We start from the raw sequence: 25,847 nt of genomic DNA on the forward strand, positions 1-25,847 counted from the left end.
TTACACCTACGACTTAATTTTATTGTATTTTATTTGCATAAACAAACTTCGGGGCTTTGCTAAACAGGAACTGTTCAAGTCAAAACAAACCAAACTCTAGCTGGTGTGTGGGGAACAGCACAGCAATCCTGGGGAGAGGGACAGGGGGAGCACAGACATGGCTGTGCCTCCCTGCCCAGGCTCACGACCTGGCCGGGAACTCTCCACAAACTACTCCAGAATATCTTTAAAGTAGAAGATAAAAAGAAATGCATCCTAAGGGCCGTCCTCAACCAGCTCAGGAGGAATCTGCCTTTTGGTTTTATAAAAAGATTAATAAAAAATATTGAAAAATTCTCATCTCCATTTATATTTTTCCCCAAGAAGAATTCGGAAGTTCCTTAGAAAACTGTGTCACCTTGGAAAGGGCACTCGGGTCACAACCAGCTGCAGGGAGGAGACACAAATGCTACAAGCAGTTTGGGGTCCAGCACACACCAGGCCTAATAGTGAACACAAAGAGTGGCCAGAAGTAGGGTGTATTTTTTTTTTTTCTCTTTTAAACCATGCTAATTTTGTTAACTTCAAACATAAAAGGAAAACAATCATTTTTAAAAGGCCCTAAACTCAACTGTTACATAAAAAAAAAAGTTAAAAAAAAAAAATTATAGCAGTTTGGTCCCAACAAGTGAACATTTAGATGTTTACTCACATGCTTCATTGTTTTCTTATTTATAAGAACCAAAAATAGTTTCCAAAATTATCTCTGAATTGATGCTACTACATATGTAAAGGCCTAAAATAAGCAGAATTTAGAAAATTGAATACACAATAGGGGAGGAAAATTTGAGCAGGCGAGTGAACCCCGACTGTCACTGGGTCAAATTATAAAAGAGAAACAAAATGTCAGGACACGTGGGGTCGGGTGGGCACAAACTAAAACCACATCGTCCTCAAAGCCTGTTACCAAAAAATAACCGACCATCCATAAGGTCACAGAGAAGGGAAAATCTGGGGTCTCACCCAGTGCTTGACCGTATCCAGTCCAGAAGGGAAGTCTTTGGGAAGAGAAACTCCAGGAGCGGATCCGAGCGTAAATGATGGATCAGTCCCAGTCCGTGCTTGGGGAGGCTGAACTCTGGAAATGCAGTTAAATAACGTCGGGATGGTTTCCGAGCTGCTCTCCAGGGCTCTGCTCAGCACGTGGGGATCACCCTGACACCCCAGCACCAGCCTGACCCCTCCCCTCCTGCCGGGGCTCCCAGCACCGCGCCGACCCCGCGGCTACTCGGCCGTCGTCTGCAGCGCGTCCTTTTCCTCCCGGTTTTCCGTCCCGCTTTCGTCGTCTTCGATTTCTCCCTCTTCCCCACTGAACTTGTCATGAGCCCACTTGGGGCTGGTGCTGGACTTGCGGAACATGAAGCGGCCTCTTCCCCGGGGGAAGGCGCCACGGCCGCGGCCCCTGTTCACCCACTTGTCCGTGCCCTCGCCCTCGCGGTCGTCGTGCTGCACGGGAAGCCAAGGAGAGCAGGTGAGACAGGTGGCACGGCCCTGGGCATCCACTCATGGCAACCACGCTACAGGGAGCGGGAACAAGCTCTCCTTAGGCACGAGCCGGCGGCTTCCCGTGAGGCGCCGCCCGAAGCCTTACCTGGTGTGTCAGTGACACCGAGTGCTTTCACCTCTCAAGCACCTGAGACCGGACACACCTGGAGCACACGGGTGTCTCAGCACCCAGGTACGTACCAAGTAGTATTTCTTGCTCTTGGGTGTGTACTCGGGGTCCCACTCCTCCTCTCTGCTGCGCTTCTGGAAGTCGTTGTTGCCGCCGCTGTTGCTGTTGTTGTTGCCTGAAAAGTTGCCTCTGCCCCATCCTCTCCCTCGACCTCGGAACTGCTGCAATAGCAACACACAGGAGAAAAATAGAACGGCTGCAGAGGCAGTATCCTCCCACCCCAGGGGTCCCAAGATACCCAACATCCCTTCTCTGACCATCCAAAACACCTTTAAAACCTATCGCTAAAGCAAGAGCACAGCTTTAGTGTGGCCACGCCACCCCCTGCACTCGTGGTTTTGGGTTTTCAGTTCATCTGATCACACAGCACATCACAGTTCCTGTAAAGCTGATGAAGACCATGTAGAGGCATTTCAAGGGCAACCCCAAGCAGGTGAGACCCCTCTGCACATGGACTGCAAACACGACTGTGGCCAAACCCTAATGGAAGCATTGGGATGCTCAGCATCACTAACACGCAGCAGCTTCCAGGCTCTGTTCTGCTCCTCCCAACTGGAGCGTGCTGCCCCAGCACACCCCCAGCAGCCTGGTTTATGCCCCACACCTGGGGAGATTCCACTAGGGCTCATCACCCTGGGGGCTTCTCCTCCAGGCCAGCTTTAACTGAAGGAGCAACACACAACAGCCACTTCCTGCCCACTGTGAGAATCAACCCTCAGGGCAGAGGTTGAGAATATTGGGGCAGGGGTGGAGAACACTTACAAAGGTTCCTCTCGCTCTTCCTCTCTCATTTGGACCAGTGAATTCCTTAGTCCCAAGCCTGGACTTGTCAAAGCCTGTGGAGCTCTCCTCCCTCTCCTCAGTCTCCTCGGGATACTCCTCTGCTTTGACTGAATGAGAGGACCACGAGGACGAAGAACTGGACCTGGATCTCTCACGCACCCGTCGGTGTTTCCTGTTCCAGTGATGGGAACGGGGGGGAATGGGACACAACAGCATTAGGAACTCAGCTGTGACCCACCTGATACAAAACCACTTCTTTATCACTTTCTTATCAATGCCATGCTCTCCTTTTCCTACTCCAAGAGGAAAAGCCATAGTAAGAGCTCTGGCTTTAAAGATCTCTCCAGAAGGAACTTGCTGCTCCACCATCTACTCTCATCTTAGCATGCATCCATGGAGTTTTAGTCAATTCAAAAATTGAGCTAATAGAAAAGGATTAAATGAACATCAAAGCCACGTCATTTTAACATGGCTGTTTCTCTCTGACACAACAGTAACAAGAAGGAAAAGTGACTCACCCATCCTGACACATGGAGCTTTCCCATCTACCTTTTACAATTATTTAGTGTTTCTGAGAGATACAATGATAGCCCACACGCAGAGGGGTAGCTCAGGCCACTGGAGGAGTTATGTCACAACTGTGTGCACAACTGCTGTACACGGTGTCCTCTCCAACCTGAGCAGCAGAGACACGAGAGGCACAAGGAAATGGCTACTGGGTTTCTTACATACTTTTTCTTTGAGCCTTTGTGACTTTTCTCCGTTTTCTCAGTTGATCTTTCCCTTGAGTGACTTGAATCTCTCGAGTCCACCGACTCCCTGGATTTATCGCGTTTAAGATCTCTTTCCTTATGTTTTTTACGGCGTTCAATATCAAGGCGCAGATCAACAGGGTCGTCCTTATATTTCCCTTCAGCCTACAAATGCAGAGGAGAGGGAGGGCAGAGTTGAACACAAGGTCTGCAGTGCCCCAGCTCAGCACCATTTACTTTGCTACTGACTGCACAGACTTCTGGAGAACTGGAGTTTAACTGAGCACTAATGAATATTCCACTTTAAGATGTCAAATAAAGCACTATTAAAGTAAGACTGCCTTTGACAGAATTCAATTTTCCTACACTTAAAATCACTGCTTTTTAAATTTTTAATCTCCTCTTTAAACAGCATTAAAACAAACAGTCTGGTAGAGGGGAGGGAGACATGGAAGCTGACACTTATTGCACACCACAGCCAGCAAGGATGTGAACAGCTTGGGAATCCCATACAGCTGATTATGGATCACAAGATCACAGTGTGGCAGAGCTCTCTGATGGCCCATGGGTGCACCTGAGGTCCTGCTGACAGTCTCACCTGGGCAGGGGCCAGAGGGATTTTAATCCCCAGGTCTAGAAGTGACACTCTGGGAGAAGCAAAAGCTCTTTGCTGCTTGGAGCTACCCAAGATTAGTGATGCAAGGGGCAGGAGGAGGCCAGTGAAAGGCACCATCCAAGGGGTCTGAGAGAAGGTCAACATCTGGATAGGGAGGAGTTACTACATCTGTCAGGAAGATTTACTCAGTGAAGATGCCAGTACAGCTCCTTCCCCTGGGCTGGAGGGCACTGTGTGACAGGTGCCACAAAGCCCCACAGACAGACACACTCTGTGTGTCTCCCACATCCTGCCAAGTCTGCTAAAGCAAGCTGGTGTCTCACAGAACAAAAACCCACCAGCTGCATGAAAAATGAAAACTAAATTTACATTGCTAATTAAAAGCAAGCATAAAAGACACCTGGTAATGCTTGTTTTGAGCAGTATTTAAACTGGTACTTCAAGAAGGGATTAGGAGTTTCTCTGGGAAAGGAGCAGCTGTTTTCCCTGCACCTCCTTTGAGTCCTGTGGCACCTGGGTGAGATTCTACTGCCTGCCCAAAGTGACAGTGGCTGTGGTTTGACAAACAGGTAACTGGGCAGCAGGAGGGCTGCAGGAAGCCTTACACCATGTTGGTACCAACACCCAGCCTCAGCCATTACTACTGCATTTACACAACACTCATCCTGGGAGAACTGTACAACTTGCTATGCAACATACATCAAATTAATCGTCTTCAATTAAATACAAAAGGATTAGTAATTCTCTAGCTGTTAAATTTTTTACTTACATGAGTTTCTAACCACTTTTTTGTTTAAATAAATATGTCAAATAACGCAGGAGTGAGAGCAGGCATTTTGTTTTGGTATTTTGCTCTTCTACTTTCCCCAGGCAAAGAGCTTTAATTTCTACTCTGAGAATAAAACTGCTCCCAACACGATGGATGACAGATAAGTGACAAAATCGGCAGCAGCTCCCTTATGTGGCACAGCAAACACCTATTTGGGTTTGGGAGGGCACGTCTGTTTCACGGAAGGCTGGCGAGCTGTTTGGAAACCACGTTTATAACACACTCTGCCAAGCTGATGCTCAGAGTTCAGGCCCATCAAATCCATCTCACCATCGTCCATGTCAAGCCACAAGTGTGTTTGGAAAAAATCGAAAACAAATATGAAACAAGTAAGGTTTTCAGCAGGACTGGTTAAAATCTCTTCAATGTAAATATGTATGAAGGTGAATAAACAAAGGTTAAAATCTCAAACACTTTATGTTAAGCCTTTTTTTTTTTTTTTTATGATTGTTTACAGTGAGTGCAATGGCTTAACATTCATCTACTCAGCAAAGCTAAAACACTCAATCCCAAATGCTCTGGATTTAAGACAAGTGCTGAATGTTAAAGTAACAGCAATCAACAGAAATGGTACAGTCAGTTGTTAGAACAAAATTTATCATCTGCTTAATAGTGTATCTGCTTTAGCTCAGCATTTAGTTTTACTTTCCTCTTTTTGACATGCATGTCTTTGAAAACATGGTTGGCAAAATTGCACGTAACAATGGAGTTAATCATACTTACAAGCAGAAAAATATCACAAAAAGTCTCTTCTCTCATCATGGGCACTTGTTCCAAAAATCCTCTCTTTTTTCTCAAGCTCACCTCAATTGACTTTGGGGTCATTTACCATAGTCTAACCACTTCACAAAGGTTGTTGATACATTTTTAATAAAAATTAACCCTTTGTAGTTCATTTTTAGAATTATGCCCATCCTTAAAAGAAAAACACAAACTTAAGTAGAGAGTAATTTAAACAAAAACATCACTGTTAAGTTCATGCCCAATGCACTCATTTTGTTGAATTAAACTAATCAGAGTAACAGTTCACCTTGAAGCCAGGATCTCTGGAACTTTTCGATTCCTCTTGAGAGAATCCATGTTTTCTAAAAGTACTGGGAGATATATCTATCCTCCTAAAGTAAAAAAAAAAAAAAAAAAAAAAAATACACAGATATAACCTTGCTCATAAGAAGAACATGAAGATTTTAGATCAAATGTCCCTTAAAGCAGACCACTATTTCCAAAGGTATTTAAAATTCCCCATACTTTTCCTTTTTTTTTTTTGGCTGAATCTAGTTATATACTTGAATTATTCTGGCATGACTCCAGAATTTAAGAAATGAAATCTGGATTACTTGTGCAATGTCAAGACAGTGTCAAATGGCACCCACCTGTGGATTTCAGGGCTCTTTTTGTTTTTAGCTGCATCTTGTTCCATTCCTTTCTTTAGATATTTGGTAAAGCGTTCATTCAGTGTCATTGCTGAAGACCCAAAGTGATGCTCTGTCAGGGATTTGAACAAACAAGACCAAAATATTAGTGCCAGTTTTGTAAGAATACAAAGCCCACCCATCCCACAGCCTTAGAGCACTGTGGGGATGAGCTCTAATGCTGCTGACAAACTACAGTTTTAATTTTTGTTGTTCCAGTGAAATGAACACAATTTCTTCGAGTGAGTCACCAATTTATCAAAACACAAAATTCCAAGTCCCAGACTCTGAATATTTCTCAGGTAAAAACAAGAACACCTTCTGCCTGTACAGAAGAGTATTTATGTTAATAAAGATGATCATGATCATGCTGCTGCTGTCATCTCTGGAATATCTGCTGGAAAACAACTCCTGGCATTTTGAATGCATTTTGGGCAAAGGAGGAGTGAACCTTCCCTGAGGACACATGGACTCCTGACTCACCTCTTACATGATGGACTATAGTCACTATGTGCTGAGCAAACAGCTCAGAAGGGCTTCTCTGGGACTGGGCAGACTGGATGTGATGGAAAATGGAGCGGAATTCCTGCTCCTTCTTGTTGCTGTGCACCAGATCCCGGCACAGCTTGCGCTCCTGAGCCAATATGCCACTGGGACTGTAAAAAGAAAAGCCCATGAAACACAAGAATGGGGTGAAGGGGAGCAATTTAAGGTGTTTAATTCTGCAGGAGATGGGAGCTCACTGATGGTTTATATTGTTCTTAGAGAGGCACCCATGACATTAAAAAGTAAGAGCGAGGAGCTCCTTTAAATATCCCTAAACACACTGCTCCAGGTTACTGTTATAATTCAGGTCACTATTCTAATGCTGCATGGAGAGTAAGAGTAGTAAAGCACTTGGCAGAGAATCAAATGGATTTAAGCAGCACAGTAGTTCCCCTGCACAACTCAGCTTCCCTCAGCCAGAAGCCACTGAGTACCTGAGTCCATCTGGGACTATTCCCAGAGCCTGGTGCATCCTAAACTAATCTTACATCCAGTCATAGCAAAGGTTAGGAAAAAATTAATCTCAAGCTTCCAAAACCACAAACTGTGATGCAATATTGCTTAGCCTTCCTCACACTTGGCAAACACAAGGGGATATCAGGAAGAAAAACAGGAAAAAACATCCCTACTGAGAGTGCACAAAAGCTGAGAGATCCTTACCGTGCAAGATCCTCATCGAAGGAATCCATTCGAATATTGACCTGGGCCTCACGTGTAATGGAAAAGGAGGATTTGCCAGAAGTTAGCCCCTCTACTTTGGTGCCTTGCTTCTCCTTCACCTCAGAAGCCTTCCTTGGTGGAGGGGAAGAACTTTTTTCCTGGCTTGACTTGTAAGTGGTCACTCTAAAATTCTTTTCAGGTACAAAACCCCTGTGACCAGATTCAGCTCTCTTTGATCCTGATCTCTCTTCTTTTTTGGATCTTTCAGAATAGCTTTCCTCCTCCATTTCATCAGATTTCCTTTGCTTCTCTTTTCCAGGTGGTAGGAACACCACACCCTCCCATTTTCCTGACCTATCCTCTTCTTGACTTTTACTCGAAGTCGCTACGACTTTAGACATAAATTTGGGCTCATCATCGAATTCCGAATCTTTCCGGCTCTTTGCCTTGTCTTTCTTGTCCTGCTCATCTGTTTCATCTTTCCCATAATGACCTTCCTTGTGGAACTCTGGGACCTTGAGCTTGTCAAAGTCATCCCTGAACTTGTAGCGTTTGGGTGACTGGCTGCCACGATATCCCTTCTCCGAGTCAGTTTTCGATCCGTATGAATCGGATTTTGCCTTTCCATCTGTTGATCCCAACTCAGAGAAATTCCCTTTTTCTTTACTTTTTTCTTTCTCAGTATTTGTTACTTTCTGGTCTTTGTCTTTCCCATTCTCAGTCTTCTGCTCTTCCAGATACCTGATCATAAATAGACATTAAAGGAGGTTTCTTATTAGAGCTCAACAAGGTCAACTCTTCAGTTCAAAGAGTCAAACTTCAGAGAACACCAAGCTATGCATGTACTGAAAACTGCCTCTAGGCCCTAAAATAATTAAAATGTCAAGCAGATTACTCATCCTGAATTCATACTTTTGTTCTCACTAAATTCAGCAAATGCACAAGGAGATGGATATGCAGAACTGATGGAATGAGGCTCAAGGACAAATCAAACCCAGCTGACCCACAGATGCATTGGAAGGAAAAGAGGAACATCTTACCCACTCCATTTATTTACTTACAAACCTGGTTCAGGAGAACAACACATCAAACCTTTCAAATTGGGCTGTTCTGCTTTAAACAACACACTGGAAATAAAAGCCTCAAAAGCTACTTCAAATTTGGGATGCAAGTTTCATAGGTAAGCTAAATATTTCATGACAGACTGCAAACACAAATAAAAGCAAACAGGTTAACAAAGGAGAATACGCTGCAGGGAGAGATAAAACACTTCTGGTGAGAACAATTCAGCTGGTTTATAGCATCTGAACAGTTTTGAAGCATTCACAAATTAAAACCCTGGCTCTGTAGGGCAGCAGGAAAGCCCACAGACACCAGCTCAGTGCTTTGGAAAGCCCAAACAAAGAAACACAGGGTGGTTTTTTTCTCTTTTTAAATTTCAGACATCCTTAATATAGAGTCAGATCACCCTTAAAAACAATAAAGATTTGAAAGCACTTTGTGAATGTGCTTTGTCTTTTAAAACAAAGTGTCACCTTTGGGCACAATCTGCAAGAGACTGATGGAAGCAGATGCCTTCTGCATGGAATGCTGTCTTCATTTTAGAGATGTATTTGGTCTTTAGTTTCTATCCTATCCCCACACACAGGCAACCAACACTGCAGCTGCACCTGCCTTGGGCTGCTTGCAGCAGGATATGCAGTAGGATTTAATTAATTTCTTCTAATTTACAGTTCCTAACAATTCCAGAAGGCAACACTAAAAATGTCTATAACCAACACGTATGCAGCTGGAAAATGTGAGCTTCCAGCTGCCAAGAAACCTCTTTGGGCAATCTTCACTTCAAGTGTTCATGGACTATGAACATTTTTGCAGGGAATATATACAATCTTTAGAACTATGCAACTTGGAAAACCAATTCCAACTTCCTACAACTCTGGGCTGTGTTTTTTCCATAATTCAGAAAGGAGCAGTCCCAGAGCTGGCAGGGTGCTGGAACAGCTTCCCAGCTGCTCCCTGCTCACAGGGAGCTCACACGTGCACCTCCCCTCCTCAAAAGCAACCCAATAAATAACCCAGCAGTACAAAACCCATCACTTGCCTCTTGGAGAAGGCTCCTGCCCCGGGAGCTGTGCCCTCCTCCTTCGGAGCGGCACCGTACAGCGAAGTGACGGGCGTGGGGCTTTTGCACACCGGGCTCTTTCTGCTGGGGCTCATTCCTGCCGAGCCGTGCTCGAAGGGGCTCTGGTGGGAGCCCCCCTGGAAGGAGCTGGAGCCGCCCTGGGCAGCAGAGCCCATGGGGGACGGGCTGGAGCGCGGCGGGCTGGGTTTCTGCACGGGGCTGGGCCGGGGCGAGCGCCGCCGCACCACCACCGACTGCAGCGGGCTCTTGAGGGCAGGGCTGCGCTCCCGGGGGCTCAGCTCCGACCCTCGGGACGCCGAGCCCGTGCCATAGCCGCTCACATCCTGCCAGGGCTTTGATCCCTCGGACGCCTTGGCATCTTGAGCCCCCGCTCCTGCAAACTGCTGCTCCTTGGACTCGTCTCCTTGGTTATCCCCCGCTGCCTGGGACGCCCGGGCATCCTTGGAGGATGATTTCTTCTCCTTTCCGGATTTCCGCTTGGAAGACTCCACCCGACTATGATTGGAGGAGGAGCGGGAAGAGGAAGATCTCCTAGAGCGGTCGGAAGATGATTTATCCGAATTCCTGGAATGACTCCTGGAGCGTGGGGAAGGAGATCTTCTCTTGGGCGAGCGGGAGCGCGAGCGGCCCCTGCGAGGGCTGTAGGCCTGGCGGTAGTTTTGCCAGTTGGATCTGTAATTGCCATACCCCCCTCGGTTGTACTGGCCCCAGGGATAAAAGCCTCGGTTTCGGCCACGGAAATAATACGGCCTCCGGTATCCTCTGTTATGGCCTCGGAAATCTCGGTTCTGATAGACCCGCGGATGGTTCCTTTCTCTGTTGTGAGATGGAGAATAGGATCTTGAACGAGACCTAGAACTGATAAAAAAAGAATTGCACAGATATTTTATGTTATAGTTTCTTTTTGCAATTTATTTTTAGAGTTTATTTTTTCTACCACGATTTTTTATTTTACGACTTGTTTTAAAAATACTTTGAAAAACTCGTTTCTAAGCTTTTAAAAGAAATTCCTTTGGTTTACCCTCATCTGATTGAGGTATTACACTTTGCTGTGAACAAATAGAAGTGGAAATAACTTTTACCTGTGATACTGTCAAATATTTGAGGATAATTGCAGAGATCATGATAAGCACACATTGCTCTCTGTTTTGCTGGGATGAAAATGGCTGCTAACCAGCTTCAGAAAAAGTGACAGATCTCAAGCATCCAGCCCTTAACAGCTCAAGGTCAGGGTTTTACCTCACTCACAAAGAAGCATTTTTTATGCAAATAACTACTGTTATTGGAATACTGGAACCAATCTCCCTCTATGGTCCCAACTTGAGATACACTTTAAAATTCTGATCATCCAGATGAAAACCTCACTTCTTTGTCAGGCAAGTTCAATCCATGGCTACATCCCAAGAGCAGCAGGGCAGCAGTGGGGTGAAGGGCACACTGTCCTGTGGGTTTAAGGTGCCAAAGGTGACCCGTGGCACAATCCCATGGCACAATCCCATGGCACAATCCCAAGGAGCAGGGGCAGTGCTCAGACTCCACCGCCAGGTGCCGCTGTGGATGCCCCCGCCTGCATCCACAAAACCCAAATCCAGGAATGCACAAACCCTGGAAAAACACAGATTCCAGAGGCTGATTGTCCCAACAGTCTCTCCCATTAAATTGCTGCTGTTGTGTAACTGTTTAAAGGTCCCACCATAGCTCAGATGCCAGAGCTACAGGAAGGACTGGCCAAACTAGGAAGTTGAAACAGAAAAGAGATTTTTCCAAATGGAATTTTAGTAAATAACATCCATTGGAACACTTTGCACAGCCCTTGCTCACATTCCAGGCTCTGGCTCTGACACACATGTTGGCTGTACTCCAATGGACATGAACTTCCTCACACAGATCTTGCTGCTGCTTCTCACCTCTCACACCCCCAGAACCAAAGGAGAACAACATGCTTTTGGAATTCCTACACAGCATATATGTGCAGTCAGAGATGAACTTTAGTTCTGTTTTAATTTCTTCCTCCTACCAAACAAGGTCACAGTTTAGCAGGAAACTCTTAGTCATACTCCAATCATCCCTAATGAACAGCTTAATGACCATTTTAACAGATTTTTCAATCCTTCAAACAACAAAAAAAAAAAACTTAGCTGAGACACTTCTTAATTCAAACAACAGCAACCAGAAGGAAAAGCAGAGGCTGGAGGCAAGGACCAGTTACAACAAGCTCTAGTCCAAGGCATGAGGAGCACAGATGCTCAATTTTCAGACAGTGCTGCATCTGTGATCAATTATCAGCAAGGACCTGTTGTACACCACTTCCAAAATCTGTTCTAGTGCTTTAGAGAGGCTGCAGCAGGAAGATTTCACTCCAAAAGTTGCAGAGACTATTTACCAGAAATCTTTTTAGAAAAGTACAGTAAAAGTTACGCAGTAAAAGAAACACCAAAAGTGATAATTCCCCCAACTCTGCCAGTCCTCACAACTGCTGGCATTACACTGCTCCAGGGCTAAATCCCCACCATTTACAAGAAGTAAGAAATAGAGTCATAAAGAAAGCAGAAGATGTTAGGCAGACTCCAACACAGCACTGTAATTTAGAAGAAACAGCAAACCTACAAAAAGAAGAATAAAACAATTTGTGGTGCATCCTGAAGCAAACAGCAATGGCTTTTTATGCTGAGATCCCACCAGACCTACCTTGGAGCACATCCCACAGCCAGGCAGGGGGGCTGGGCTGGGCTGACCCCCTCCATTCAGACTTTCTTTTAAAAAAAGGAGTTATTTATAAAGCAAAAGTAGCTTCAGCAGCAGCACAGAGGGAACAATCATGTCTGCACAGGGTGCCTTTTTCTCAACTGCCAAAGCTCCTTCACAGTTAGGAGAATTCCCAAATGAGCACAGCTCTTCCAGCACTCCAGTTTCCCTCTGCAAAGGGCTTGGTTGGACTCAAGTCTCCGCCTCTAATTCAGTTTTGTCATGTCCTTCTTTCTCCAACTGTACATTCACAAGAGCTTCTGTATTTTAAAAATCTCTAACTGGTAACACTTGCATGTGTTCACAGCCCAGTGGTTTTCAGAATACGTGTTACTCACATGAGTGAGAAGGCAGGAGAACACCATTACACCCCATCCAACTGGAATGGCTTTGCCAGATGCAGAATGCTTAGCCAAGAGAAAAGGAAAAAATTGATATCCAGGGAAGACACAAGCCTGTAACTGGCCTCCTCAGAAGCAATTCAGGGAGACAGGAACAATTATTACACAAATTAATGCAGCAAAATTATCTTTTATCCACTTGATCTCTCCAGGAGGATCTTCCCTGTTACATGATTCCTGCATGCCATGGGGAGGGGCAAAGGAATGTCAAGAACTGTCTCCATCTTTCACAGCAATATCTACAATTGATACTAAAACTTGCTTGAACTCACTTCTCAAGAGGGGAAAAGCACACAACATTTGCAAACACCCCTCAAGTCTAGGATCCATTACATTAAAGCCTCCTTTAAAAAGCCAAAATCTCCAAAGGAAGATCTTGACTGTGTTGACACACATCTTACCCTCCTAATTTATTTCTTTATTCTCCTAAGCGAAAACACCCAAACAGCACAGGCTGGCAGGAAACAACCTGAGGCGCAGGACATTATCTCTCCTGTAATCTAATCCAAGTCTTTCCCTGGAAAGCAGCTAAGTGAAAAACCACCTGCAAGGGAGGAAAAGGCTCTGGAGCACACACTCACCTCAGCCTGCGCTTCCTGGAGCGGGAGATGGAGCGGGAACGGGAGCGAGACTTGGAGAAGGAGCGGGAGCGCGACCTCGAGCCCGACCTGGAGCGCGACGAACGAGAGCCAGACTTGGATTTGTTTGTTTTAGACATCTCTGCAAGCACCTGTCAGTGCACCTGAGGGAAACAGGCAAAGAGAAGGGTTTGAGAAATGAAGCATGTGGTTGGTAGGAGAGGACAGGCAGCACCTGGCAGGCTGACAGACTCCAGGAACGTGGGGCTTGATAAGGCTGGAAATAGGAATGTTTGAAGTGTCTGCTAGGAACGGATGAATGGTGCTGGGCTCAGAATAGAAGGCTTATTTCAGTCTAAAAAGGAAAACTGCAAAAGGAGTACAAGGCTGTAAACCCAGAGTAATCACAAGTGAGAGTGTGACAGTTGAAAGCACCAAGTTAATGCAAACCTGGGAAGAGGCAGAGCCACGCTGCTGGCTGAGGAAAGGAAACCTCCAGAGGCAAACTGGCCCGTGGAAGTGAAAATTCCATGTAATTGCAGCCACATCCCTGCCTGTGCAGCCAGCTGCCACTGCTTCAAAGGACAGGGAAGACATTAAAAAAGCTTACCCACCCTGTACACTTTTATCTAAACTTTCAGAGGCAACAAAAAAAGAAGAGTTGATAGTCCAAGACACAGGAATGTGACCCTATTTGCACAGCTCTGCTCAGGTTCAATCCTGTCCTCTCTGCCTGTGCAGTTCCTGCAGTTGCTGTGATCAGTCACCAGTGTGGAGCACCCAGCCAGGAGCTGCATTGCAGCCAAAATAAATCAGATGTCCTTCCAAATACTCAGAGACAGAAGAGATTACACTGTAGCACTAAATGACTCAAAATAGCCATTATTATGAATTACCTGGGCTATTTTCAGGCATGTATCCAGGTAAAGGTTAGAAAGTCCCTTAGAAGATGGTTCAGGGAATAGTCTGACCACACAAATATTTCAATTACACCCTCCCTTGATCTGTTCTCCTTTACCAATGAGTGAAATTTGCATTAATTGCATATTTGATAAATTATAAACAAACTTCCCACCTAAAATGACTAAATGAAAAAGAGCCAGAAAGAAAAAGGAACTGTGTTAGTACAAACTTGATCTTTTTTTTTTACCCACTGATTAAAAATAGAGACATTCAGGTACATAAACACAACTGATCAAGTGAGGCTGCTGCTGTTATATCCATTTTAAGGAAATTCCAGAGGACTGACTTGCAATGCCTTCACTTTCACTGGCTCTCCAAAATTACATATATGGTTACCAAAGGCTTCAACTTCTGCCAGGGCACTTCCAGGAAAAACACAATGCCTAGCACAGGAGTAGCTGCTGGGAGAGTGGGTGGTGGTTTATCACCAGTGCTGGGAATTTCTAGAAATGGGAATTTGGCTTTTATTTAAAAACAAAAAAAAAAAAGTTACATGCTCCTGTTCTTCCCTTTGACTATACTAAAGATATTATATCAATTCAACTGAAGTATTTGAATATATTCCCCATCAGAAAGCATGCAGAAAAAATAATAAAATTGCTGTTCCTGTTATATTAGGAAACAATAAATGTTGTTTTATTCCCTGTTGCCCCAGGGATGAAAATCAAAATATACTGCCTCTGAGAAGAAAGGTTTGTTCTTGTGCTTGGTCATTTTACAGGGAAAGAATAATTTTTATGTATTTCCTTTTAATTCACTGAATATGTCTGTTGAACCACTTCCTGCAACACTTCCTACTCTGCTGCCCACAACAATCCAACGCTGAGCACTGGAAACCAAAACATGGAAGAGAAGAAAGAAATGGTGACAGGAAGTGCTGCAAGATACAGAAGATGTGGCACCAACTCTCAGGAAATCCCCAGAAGACCTCAAAACAGATTTTAAAAATACCACTTTGATCTGTTTAATAGTTTTTGCCTCTCACTTTGATCTACAGCACTTCCCAGCCAAACCACCCTGGTGTGTGCAATGTGTGCCAAACACTCAGTCTTGGATTCTTTATCTCTGCCAACATTTTAAAGTTGATTCATTCTTAACATATGAAGTAACCCTCACTAGGATAGAAACAGAGTTGCTATGTTCTATCAGCACTCAAAAGGTTAAACCAACTGCACACTGGAGTCACGTCAGCTCCCCTGAGTTAACTGCAGTTGTAAACTTACTGTGACACACATTTAGAGTTAAGAATACCTGACTCAGATAAAATATGTTCAGCAAAATACTCTGCTCTGAAAGCATTTGTTCTTATAAACAGGATTTTATATGTTTTAAATAAAGAGGTGATATGTAAGTGAAGCAAAGGCACTCTGAGAACAGCAGTGCTTGCTGACCTCCCATCTCTCCCCTGCAATTCCTACTTTTCCCCTGCCCAGAGAGCAGTGCCTAGAGCACACAGCTCCTGGAGATGCTGTGTCTGCCCCTGAGCAGGGACTGCAAGCAGAAGCATTTGCACAGTGCTGTGGGGACTCAATCTGCCCTGCCAGATTCCCACTTCCTTCCTAGAGCTACAGAACCCCCAACACCAGCTCCTCCTGCAGCTGGGAAGGGACAAGGCTGATGCTGCTGCCTGATCCAGGTCTCCCCTCCCAGCAGGGAAGTGTGACTACACTCATTCAGAGGGCATGTCCTGCTGGAAGCACTGCCAAGGATTTTCAACTTTTGTTTTTTGGTTTGTTTCTTCTGCAGGCCCAGTTCTAAGCTGCCCAGCAGATCTTCCCAAGGAGTGCAGTCTCACATCCAAAAACATCTGCTGTGTGGTTTTGGATGTGATCTGTGTGCTGAGTTTAGAAGTTCTGGTAAGGCATCACCCCCTGGGAAACAGACACCTGACAGCTTGTTCATCTGTCATAAAACCACACTGCATAGAAGAAACTTTGCCTTCTCTATTCCCAAATCCTCAGGGCAATCCAGCAGAACACTGATGGGAACAACAGAGGAGCAAATGCTCCCACTAAAGCACCACAATGGACTTTGCCCAGAAGGCAAATGACTGTCAGGAAACAGTGGCAGGAAAGTTAATGTTTTACCTCCTGACAGAGCCCAAAAGAGAAGCACAACTCTGCTCCATTCTGCAGCAATGAAAAGAGGTCACCATTGAGATTCCTCACAGCTATGCACTTCCATGAGCTTCCAGAGCTCTGGAATTTAAATGCTCACAATAGTGAAAGAAAACTTTTAAGGCCACTGATTGAAACCACTGCAATGCTCAAGCAAAGAACAAAAGCTGGAGGAGGGCACAGGACAATATATGGGATTTAACAGTTAGATCAGTGTGACATTTAACAATCTGGCCAGTTGTGGTATCTGGGGGAAGCAGTGCTCTTCTCCCAAAAAAATCACCAGGACATAAATCTAAAGATTAGTCAATACAGCATTAAAAAAAACAAAAATAGGTTTGGAAATACTTCCTCCAGGACATCCAGGACTTTTTCACTAAATTGTTCTACACTACCCTTACATTTTGCAGTTACTTGGGAAGGCAAGCCTAAACATTCCAAGACAATGCTGATTTTTTTCTTCTAAACCTGCTCCATATTTTTTGCACAGCAGCATTATCAATGAAAGCAGAATTCTACCATCAGTCTGACTTGCAGCATGCCCAGAAAAGAAGGGATTTAAGAAGATCTATTACAAATCCCAAGCCAGGCAGTTTTACCTCTCATGAGTACTTTTTTTGCTGTGCCTACCTGCTTGAGCAGGCCACACCTTGCACCCTTCTGTCAGATTTCACCGTCTCAGCTTTGTCAATTATGAAATCAGGAAGAAAACCTGAAATGAGAAGAAAAGACACCTTTGTACATGCACTGCTGTGCTGCCACCAGAGGTGAACTGGCTGCCCTAAGCTCCTGCTGCACCCAAAAGCTTTATCAGCTCCCCAGTGTTTCAGAGAGCACACACACCACAGCTGACCAGGATTTTTTTTTTTTTTTTAATGTGGACTTTTATGCAAAATGTAGCTTTTAAAAATGAACCTTCATGCTTTCACAATTTGAAGTCTTCTTCCTTGCTGGCTCCACCTCCCCTGCCCCATCCCACCTGCTGTCAGTGCACCTGTACAGCCGTGCTGGAGTCATTTCTCTCAGCCCATTTGAATGGTCTTACTGGGCTCAGGACTAAGGATTTTCCCATATTGTTAAAGGAATCCACAAGCCAACAGAAACAGAATTTCCTGACAATTCATCCATCAGAATATCGCCGTCATCCAAGGGCGCCACCAGTCCACTGGGAGCTTTTCTGACAGGTCTACAGTTACATTTCAGAATCCTTCCATGCACTGCTGGAGGGGTGGAGGTTTTAGAAGAGAAAACAACAGTAAACACAACCTCAGAAATTGCTGCATGTCATTAAACCTCTGATCTAACAGCAAGAATGTCATTTACTCTGTGTTCAGCCATAAAATAAAGCTATTAGTTTCTTGTTCTTACTTCACTGAAAAAGCACAGTTTTCAAGTAGCCTTGAAACCTTTCTATGAACTGGTGATTAAGTCCTGTTCTTACCCAAGAGGGAAGGTGGTGTGCAAAGTTTAGTGATTTTTAAATCCTGCTTACCAATCTTGGGGGGAAGCCACAAAGAACAACATGCCACAGACCTTTTTAATTATTTTTACTGTTGTCTTGTCTAAATGTCCATAAAAAGAAATCTCAACTTTTATCTTTTATCTTTTTTATCTTTTTTATCTTTTACCTTTGACTTCTAGTCTTTCACAGAGTTTGCCATACCCATTACTTCTTGCTTTGTGACAGAACACTTGGGCTTTGGGGTTTTTTTGCCTTTTTCCCAAACACTATTGTTACCACTAAGTTTTGCTACAATCCCACACCCAGAGGTGTCATCCAGACCAAAACCTGGATTCTCCTTTGGAGAAAAATACTGTTCTTGTGTTTAGAGCACTACTGCAGAAAAAGCAATCAAGTCAACACACAACAGGCAGGAGTAGCAAACCTTTCTTCCAGACAGCAAAAGGAAATTGGGAAACATGCTCAATGCTCTCTGCTGCAGTGGAAATCATAGTCCAGCAGTTTCTTATTCCAGAACACTGTAAAGAACATTTCCACGTGCCAAGTCATGGGTCAAATTAAAAACACTGCTGGTTGTCAAAAAGCTTTTTTTCAGGACTTTGTTCCCTGTTTCCAACTGGCCTGTGTTACTTTGTTACTCTCTCCATCTTCCCCTCCTTTGTTCCAGGTCTTGCACTGGGATTCCAGCCCTTCCCCAGCTGCTGCAGAACAGCCCTGCCAAGGCAGCTGTTGGTGCTCATACCTGAGCATAAACCCCAAAACATCTGGAAATAAATCATACTGCTCTGTGTACATGCCTCAGACACAAAGCACAGAGTGGGAAAATCCCTTACAGTGGTTTCTGTTTATAACACGGTGTTTGCAAACACTCAGCTCATAAATATTAAATATTTCATAGAAGCGTTTGTAGAAAGCTCTCTAGAAGTGTGGGAGGAAAACAAAAATTTGCTTTTTACTGGCCAGCATTTGAGTAAAGCTGTTGTGGTTTATTTTGCTGAGGCCCAAAGCAAATGAGGTGGCACCTCATTAGAGAGCACATTTCTGCCCAAGCCTCTTGGCATCCATTTGGTGTCACCAGCACAGACATTCAGCTGGGAGGAACAGCTGAACTGCTCCTTCATTTGCTCAACACCCTTCATTATCAGGGAAGAAAAAAAAAAAATTAATTCTCCTTCTGTGAGCTCTACAATTCCTAATCCCAAGCCCCAAAACCCAAACAAGATTAGTGCATTCTAAAAAAAAAAAGAAATAATCCCACAAAACACCTTACAAAGTGTGCTCTGTGTAATGAGGCAACAAATATCACTGCAAAAATAAGCTGCAGCTCTCTCCATGTCCCTGAAGTGCAGAGAGCAAACTCATCCTTGTTAACCCAACTCTTAACATCTCACTTTCTACTGGATTCTTTCTTTCAAGCTCATTTTTGGTGCAAGACCAAACCTTAAGTATGTTCTTGATATTAGCAGAGCTTTTGAGGGAGAGGGAAGAGCCACTTGCACAGTTCCTACTGCCAGCCAGAAGGAGCAAATTAAAATGTTAATTCTAATAAAATTTCATTGGGGGAACAAAAAGCAGAATTACTTCTCTTCCCAGATCCAATGTCAGTGTGCTTTCAGAAGATTTATGACACACATTAACTACAGCTACAACTACACCTACCAACCTCCTCAGCAAAAAATGTCCCAGACAACACTGCTGAAAAAAATGACCAAAAAACAGATTGTTCTACTCTAACATGTGCTAAACACACTCAGGGGAAAGCAGCCAGAATTATTGTGCCACAGCAAGAGAAACACAGATTTGTCAGCAGCAGTTTCAATTTCTCTCTAGTCTATGTGCTTTCAAAATTAAGATTTTCCTTCAAGCACATTTGGGTTTTCACACCAATAAACTAATCCCTAAAGAAGTTTAATCCTGAGCTCCAGTCCTGGGTTCAGATAATTAGAAGAAGGTTCTATGAAATGGCTGGAAGAGTGTTTGCAGGTTCTTCTGGAAAGGATTGATTCTGCATATTGTAGTGCTGAACAATCCCTTTCCAAATAATTTGACCAGCTACAAACCCCAATCAGTGACTTTTCTGAAACTGGCTACTTGAAAGACACTATTTTACAAATGCTTGAGTTTAAAAAGTTGTAAGTTTTTAGAAATACAGTTTAGTGACAGGGAGCTCAAGGAAACAATCCAAGAAAAAGCTGATTAGAAATCTGGGTGTTTTTGTTACAGAAGCTGGGCAGCCAGAATTCCTGCTAAATGCAGAAGAAAGCATCCATAATTTAAAAAAAAAAAAATTAAAAAAAGAAAAATCTATTTCATCAGCTTTTTCTTTCCAAACTTTACATAGGGAGGATGAACTTGAGGACATTTCCATCCTCTCAGGTGTTTGCCAGCTGGAGCCCAGCAGCCTCCACACACACTTAGAAACGTGGAAGTTCTGCTTCCAAACAAATAGCAAGTAACAGAAAAAATTGTTTGATTGGGGACTCTGGAATTTCTCCTGCAACACACAGAACAGTTACAGCCAAAACAGAATCTCCTGAGGGATTGCAACTCTCCACACATTTAACCTATGAAAACATAAACTCCAGTGAATTTTATTTATAAAGCTGAAAAAAGCAGAACTACTCCCACATTCTCAAGCCAGCACTTCATTTATCTCTACCTTAACTGGAATCCCACTAGCTCAGGGGAAAAAAAGAAAAACGATTTCCATGACCTGGTATAACATTTAAAGTTCTTTAAATATTTTATTTTTTTTTTAATTATGGCATTATTATAAGGAAAAGGCAACAGACCAGGCCATCCCTACACTCTGCCAGACTTCAAAACAGAGGGAAATGCCTGTCCACAGGAATCTCATACATATGGAATAAACTTATTAGAACAATTTTCTGTGCTGTGTTCACATACCTTGTACAAGTGTCCCATCAAATCTGGTTCTAAACACTGCTTCTTTAGAAGCGATTCACCTACATAAAAAAGGAGAAAATTAAATTTAAACCAAACCAGACAATGGCAAATCCTCTTATTTTAGCAGCACAGGAAAGGAAGGTGATTTCAGCCATTCATCTCAGTAAAAGAAGGCACCAAAATAACCTCATCTAATCAGACAGTGCACACACAGGTCTCAACTCTGGAAACCAACCTCACTCACAGCCCCACAGGAGCAACCAGTGTCATTATTTCAGGTGTAAATTACAATGTACATGATGCCACCTGGTATCACATGTCCAGCCCCCTGTTAAGGCACAGGTTAATTAACATCATTAATGCTGAGCCTCAGCACCTGGAGGACTGAATTCCAGCCTGACACCCCACAGTCCCCCATCACCTTTAGTGTTCCCAGACACTCCTGGGGGCTCTTTGCTGTCCTCTGCAGCTTTCACTCCTCCAAAGGCAGGAGTGACCCCAGGCAGCAGCAGGAGCCAGCTCTGCACCCTGCAGCCCCAGCAGGGCTTTGCACACCCACCTCAGCCTGTAAATCATGGCAGGCTAAAAACGGCCGGGTGACGAATGTGGAGGTGAAACTGGGAGCAGGACACTCACTGTGGGATCACTGGAGCCTGAGCAGGGCTCAGGGCTCACCCCTGGGCACCAGAGAGGCACAAGCTGTGTTCTCATGTGACAGCAGCAAAGGCATGGACAGAAAACCCCTCCTTGGGTGGGAAACAATCCCCAGTGAAGCTGGGTGCCACCTCTGCTGCCATTAGATTCACTTTTGTTTTTTTTTTAATGGCCTGGCAGCTTCCGGTTACCATGGAGTGAACAGAGCAAACACCATTCCCAGCTGGCACGAAATGTGATCCTGTGATTTCACTATTCATAGCCCTGACATGATAAAGCTAAATTAAGCAGGAACTCTTCACTTCTCCAAGGTTCAGGCTCTCCTAACACAGTTTCTCTGTGAGGAGGGGAAGGATGTTTCCTTCACAGGAGGAGACTCCAGACCCTCACACCCAGCCTGTCACCTGGAAACAAAATGGCACCGGCTCCTTCCCAGGCATGGATTTGTCCTGGCACCAGCAGGAACAAAGACATGATGAGCTGCTAGGGCCAAATTTAACAATTTCTTCATCTTGGAACCCACTATAGAATCCCACAGCAGTTTAGTCTTGTTGCCAGCCTGCCCATCACAGGCACCATCGTGATCAGGATCAGGGGCAGCCCAAGGGGCACTGGCACAGCCCCACTGCCCCAGCCTGGCACCATCACCTGGCACAAGCTCCCCAGGGAGCCAGAACCATTTCTGCAACCACCACCATTCCTTTCTCTTCCAATGCCCATGGCCTTAAGTATGTGGCTAAATATCCTGAAATTCCTGCCTCACCGAAGAACTCCTTGTACTACCATAATTCCATTAAACACAGCTCAGGATACTGTAAACTTTTCCAGAAATGGAGAAAAAGTTCAAGGGCTCCATGGCTGCTCAAACAATTAACAAACTGTCATTTCACAAAGACAAAGCCAAGTGAGCTGAAAAATACTTAAACTTCTGGCAAAAGCACTCTATTCCTTCAGGGATACAACTAAGGAACACCATGGCCTTACAATGAAAAGCATCCTCAGGCTTATCCAGTCCAGCTCAGCACTGCCTAGGCCTCCCAAAGCAACATTTCTTTGACAGCAGAGAAAGTGGGAGCAGGTAAACCTAATTTAAATCTGCTGATGTGCATGGATTGTCACTTACTCTATATGCTGGTGTTTTATAACACTTAAAACATTTTTGTTTTCTAATAGCAACACCCATGTCAGAAAGTGTTCATCAGCCTTCCTGCAGCCTCAAACACCTCACTGTGAGCCCACATGCCTGGCCTGACCCAAATGACCTTTTTTTAATACTTTACACACTTCCTAACTTAAATGAGCTGGAGAAAGCAGCAGACAGATAAATTTTATTTATTATTATAACCCCATGTGGAGAATACCTACTTTATTTACAATACACATGACAAATCCTTACTTCCATGAAAAAGAACTAGAAGTCAAGCTCAGGGCACATGGCTGGTCCAAAATCCTGGAGTTGAGAAAGCCTTTTCCTTGCTGATGCACTGACAGCAGAACTGTTTTCCAGAGACAGGCAGGGAATTAGGAAGGATGGAAACAGCAGGAAGTTACCAGGGTATGGCTCAGCAGAGACACAGCAGGACTCCTGCAGACAAAGAGCAGGGGCAGGGATCCATCACTGCTCCCACCTGCTGCTGCCAACACAGTCTGGGCAAGCACTGCAGCCAGAGCACCACTCCTCTTACAGCACTTTGCAAAGGCACCTCCTTCCCAGGGCCAGCTCATGGCTACAGATTCATTCAGGCTGGAAAAGACCTCTAAGATCAAGTCCACCATCACCCAGCCCAGAGCACTGAGTGCCATATCCAGGTATCCCCTGGACACTTCCAGGGATGGGGATTCCAAATCTCTCTGGGCAGCCCCTCCCTTCCAAAGCTTGACCACCCTTTGCAACAACCTGACAAGTAGAAGGTTTCCTCTTTGGATCTCTGCACAAAAAGAATGTGAAAATGAGATAAGGGGCAGCAAGGCCTCAGCTGCCCTGCACCTCCCTCACCCCATGGGCAGGATCCCTGGAGGGGAAGGGCTCAGACTCCAGAACTCTGCAAACCCCTGTGACCAGATTGTAGCATTTCCCAATCACACTCATGTGGAACAGACACCAAGGCCCATCCACTGGAGCAGCATTCCCAACCTTCAGCTGCCTAAGGACATTGCAGGAAACTGCTCAATTGGAGTTCTTACTTGCCCTCCCTAATCCTGCTGAAGGAAGGATGCAATTCAAAAATATGTAGCAGCACCCAAAGAAATGTTAGACAAAAATCACAAGGCCCTAGACCCTCCAGAGGATCTTGTGACACAAAAATGTATATTTGCAGAAGCTTTGTATAGTAACTGTCTTGCTTTGTCCTCTCATTGGCTGTGAGATTGTGCAACTCCTAAGAGAGGTCACAAATCCAGCCATTTCCTCACTCCATGCTGGGCACCTGTGAAGTTCCAGAGCAGGACACAGAGCAGCCACCAGAGAAGTCTCCAGGAGAAGACACTGCTGTGTCCTAGCACTGCTTTCCTGTGCCTACAGCTGACTCCCTTTGAAGGAACCTGAGAGGCAAAGCTCTGAAACACATTTTGATTGAGTGGAGCCAAGGCTGTGACACCCAATCCCTGGGAGCAGCTCTCCCAGCCCAGCAGCCACCAAGGGCACAGCAAAGCCCACCCAAATGTCACACCCCATCAGTAATGACACAGCCTCTGCCCCCTGTGAGAGGGAATCCTCAGGAATCTTTCCAGGATGATTTCACTGCACTCTCAGGAAAAGCAGCCTGAAAATGTCCATTTGCTGATGTGACCCTGCAGCCTCTGTGCTACTGCAGGGTCATCTCTTCCAAAACCTTCTACAAGAAAACCCAGACCACCTTCCAGATGGTTTTAAATTGTTCATTTCAAGCTCTTGTGCCACAGCACCTGGCACATCATTGTACACATAAGAATCAAGGAGTCTCCCAAGTGTGAGAGGTGCTGAGATGATGCTGTTTAATACACACCACACACACGAGTTCACCTGCTCCTGCCAAGGCAGGGCACTGGGAATGGTTTCACACTGAAAGTGGGTTCAGATCGAAGATTAGGGAGAAATTCCTCCCTGTGACAATGGTGAGGCTCTAGCAGAGATTACCCAGAGCAGCTGTGGCTGCTCCATCCCTGGAAATGTCCAAGCTGGGATAGTGGAAGGTGTCCCTGCACATGGCAGGGACAGGATGAGCTTTATGGTCCCATCCTACCAAACCATTCCATGATTCAGTGATTCTATGGAACTGCCTATTCCAAACCTACCCTGTCACTTTTCCACAAAAACACCCAGAAACGCATCCAGCAGGAAATACAGTGACAATCACCTTGGGTAGGCTTTGAAATGCATTTGCAGAAACCTCAAACACGTTCATTTCCCAAAACTACACGAACTAGCAAAAAAAGCCTTTATCAGTCCAAGGAAAATGAAGGCTCAGGCTTCACATGTGGGTCTGAGCCACTGCACCACCCCTTCCACCACATCGCCCAAAGTTCAGCCAAATTTCACGTTTAAGCAAGAGGCAAAGCAGGCAATGAGAGAGCACCGATCCTTCCTGCTGCACCGGGAAACGGGCGGCGCTGAGCGGGCGCGGGAGCCACCAGCACCGGCACGGGCCCTCCGGGACAGACCGACGCGGGGGGAACCGAGGGGGCGCGGCCCAGAAACGCGGGATGAGGTGGGGGATCTCCGGGAATGGGACTGAGGAATAGACTGAGAAGATCACGGCGTAACACGAGCGGATCCGGGAAAGGGCCGGGCAGGCCCAACCGGCCCCGGGGCCGCGAGGAGGCGCCAAGGCCTGGCCGGGCCCAGGCCCACCACGAGGCGCCGCTGGGGCCGGGCCGGAGCGGTGCCGAGAGCCGCGAACGAGCCTCGCCCGGGGACACGCGGGGCCAGGGCAGCGGGAAAGGGGGGGAGCAGCGCCGCAGTGAGGCCCAGGAGGGGTGGGAGAGGGGAGTGGGCAGAGACGGGGTGAGGCGGCTGCGGAGGGCCCGTGGAGAAGGGAGGAGTAAGAAAAGCTCCCGGTAAGGGCGGGCGGGGCGGGGCGGGGACCCCGCGGACCCCCCGGTGCCGCTGCACTCACCGGCGCCGCTTCGCCGCGGCCCCTCCGCACAGGCGCCCCCTCCACCTCCACCTCACGCACTTCCGGCCCGCGCGCGCGCTCTGCCCGCCCGCGGGAGCCGCCGGGAGCTGTAGTCCGGCCCACGCAGGACAGCGCCTGCCCGGCGCTTCGCCGCACTACAGCTCCCAGCGGGCGCTGCTGGCGCCAGTCCGTCACTTCCACCTCCGTCCGTGGCGCGGCAGTGCGCGCAGCCCTTCCGGCGGGGAGCGGGACCGCGGGCGGGAAATGGCGGCGGGGGCGGTGACGGGGCGCGTCCACCCAGGCGGGCCCGGCCCGGCTCCTCCGCCCTGTGGGCGGCCAGGGCGCGGCGCGGCCCTCGCCGGAGGAGCTTGACGGGGTCTCTCCCGGCCAGTCCTAATGGTTCGGGCTCCAAGCTCCCGGTTTGTCCCACGTGCGGCTCCTGAGGGCCCGGCAGGGAAGGGGACACGCCCT

At 46.0% G+C, this 25,847-nt stretch overlaps 1 protein-coding gene across 7 annotated transcripts; it reads right to left on the reverse strand.

Annotated features, from left to right (window-relative positions):
• On the reverse strand, positions 1–25,607 carry THRAP3 (thyroid hormone receptor associated protein 3). Of its 7 annotated transcripts, none has more exons than XM_079325473.1 (14): positions 25,377–25,486; positions 20,629–20,687; positions 17,254–17,476; positions 16,872–16,971; positions 13,183–13,321; positions 9,414–10,313; positions 7,313–8,053; positions 6,590–6,762; positions 6,068–6,179; positions 5,725–5,809; positions 3,230–3,414; positions 2,477–2,669; positions 1,726–1,875; positions 1–1,485 (listed from the first exon to the last, which is right to left on the reverse strand). In XM_079325473.1, exons 5-14 carry the CDS (start codon positions 13,317–13,319, stop codon positions 1,264–1,266), a joined length of 2,898 nt encoding a protein of 965 aa, XP_079181599.1. In that variant the 5' UTR covers positions 13,320–13,321; positions 16,872–16,971; positions 17,254–17,476; positions 20,629–20,687; positions 25,377–25,486; the 3' UTR covers positions 1–1,263. The 7 variants fall into 7 exon arrangements, with proteins under 7 accessions (XP_079181599.1, XP_079181598.1, XP_079181601.1 ...); XM_079325472.1 differs by having other exon boundaries at positions 13,183–13,343; positions 16,890–16,971; positions 25,377–25,485; XM_079325475.1 differs by lacking the exon at positions 17,254–17,476 and having other exon boundaries at positions 1–1,117; positions 13,183–13,343; positions 16,890–16,971; positions 25,377–25,607.
• Between the last annotated feature and the right edge of the window lie 240 nt (positions 25,608–25,847).

This window comes from Erithacus rubecula (assembly GCF_903797595.1).
Source record: "Erithacus rubecula genome assembly, chromosome: 23".
NCBI classification, from domain to species: Eukaryota; Metazoa; Chordata; class Aves; order Passeriformes; family Muscicapidae; genus Erithacus; species Erithacus rubecula.

Excerpts from the sequence above, each read along its gene's own strand:
- THRAP3 (XM_079325469.1), bottom strand. The coding sequence starts at position 13,319 with ATGTCTAAAACAAACAAATCCAAGTCTGGCTCTCGTTCGTCGCGCTCC. Across the intron at positions 6,180-6,589 it reads TATAGTCCATCATGTAAGAG|AGCATCACTTTGGGTCTTCA; the intron begins GTGAGTCAGGAG and ends AATCCCTGACAG. Across the intron at positions 2,670-3,229 it reads CACAAAGGCTCAAAGAAAAA|GAAACACCGACGGGTGCGTG; the intron begins GTATGTAAGAAA and ends TCACTGGAACAG.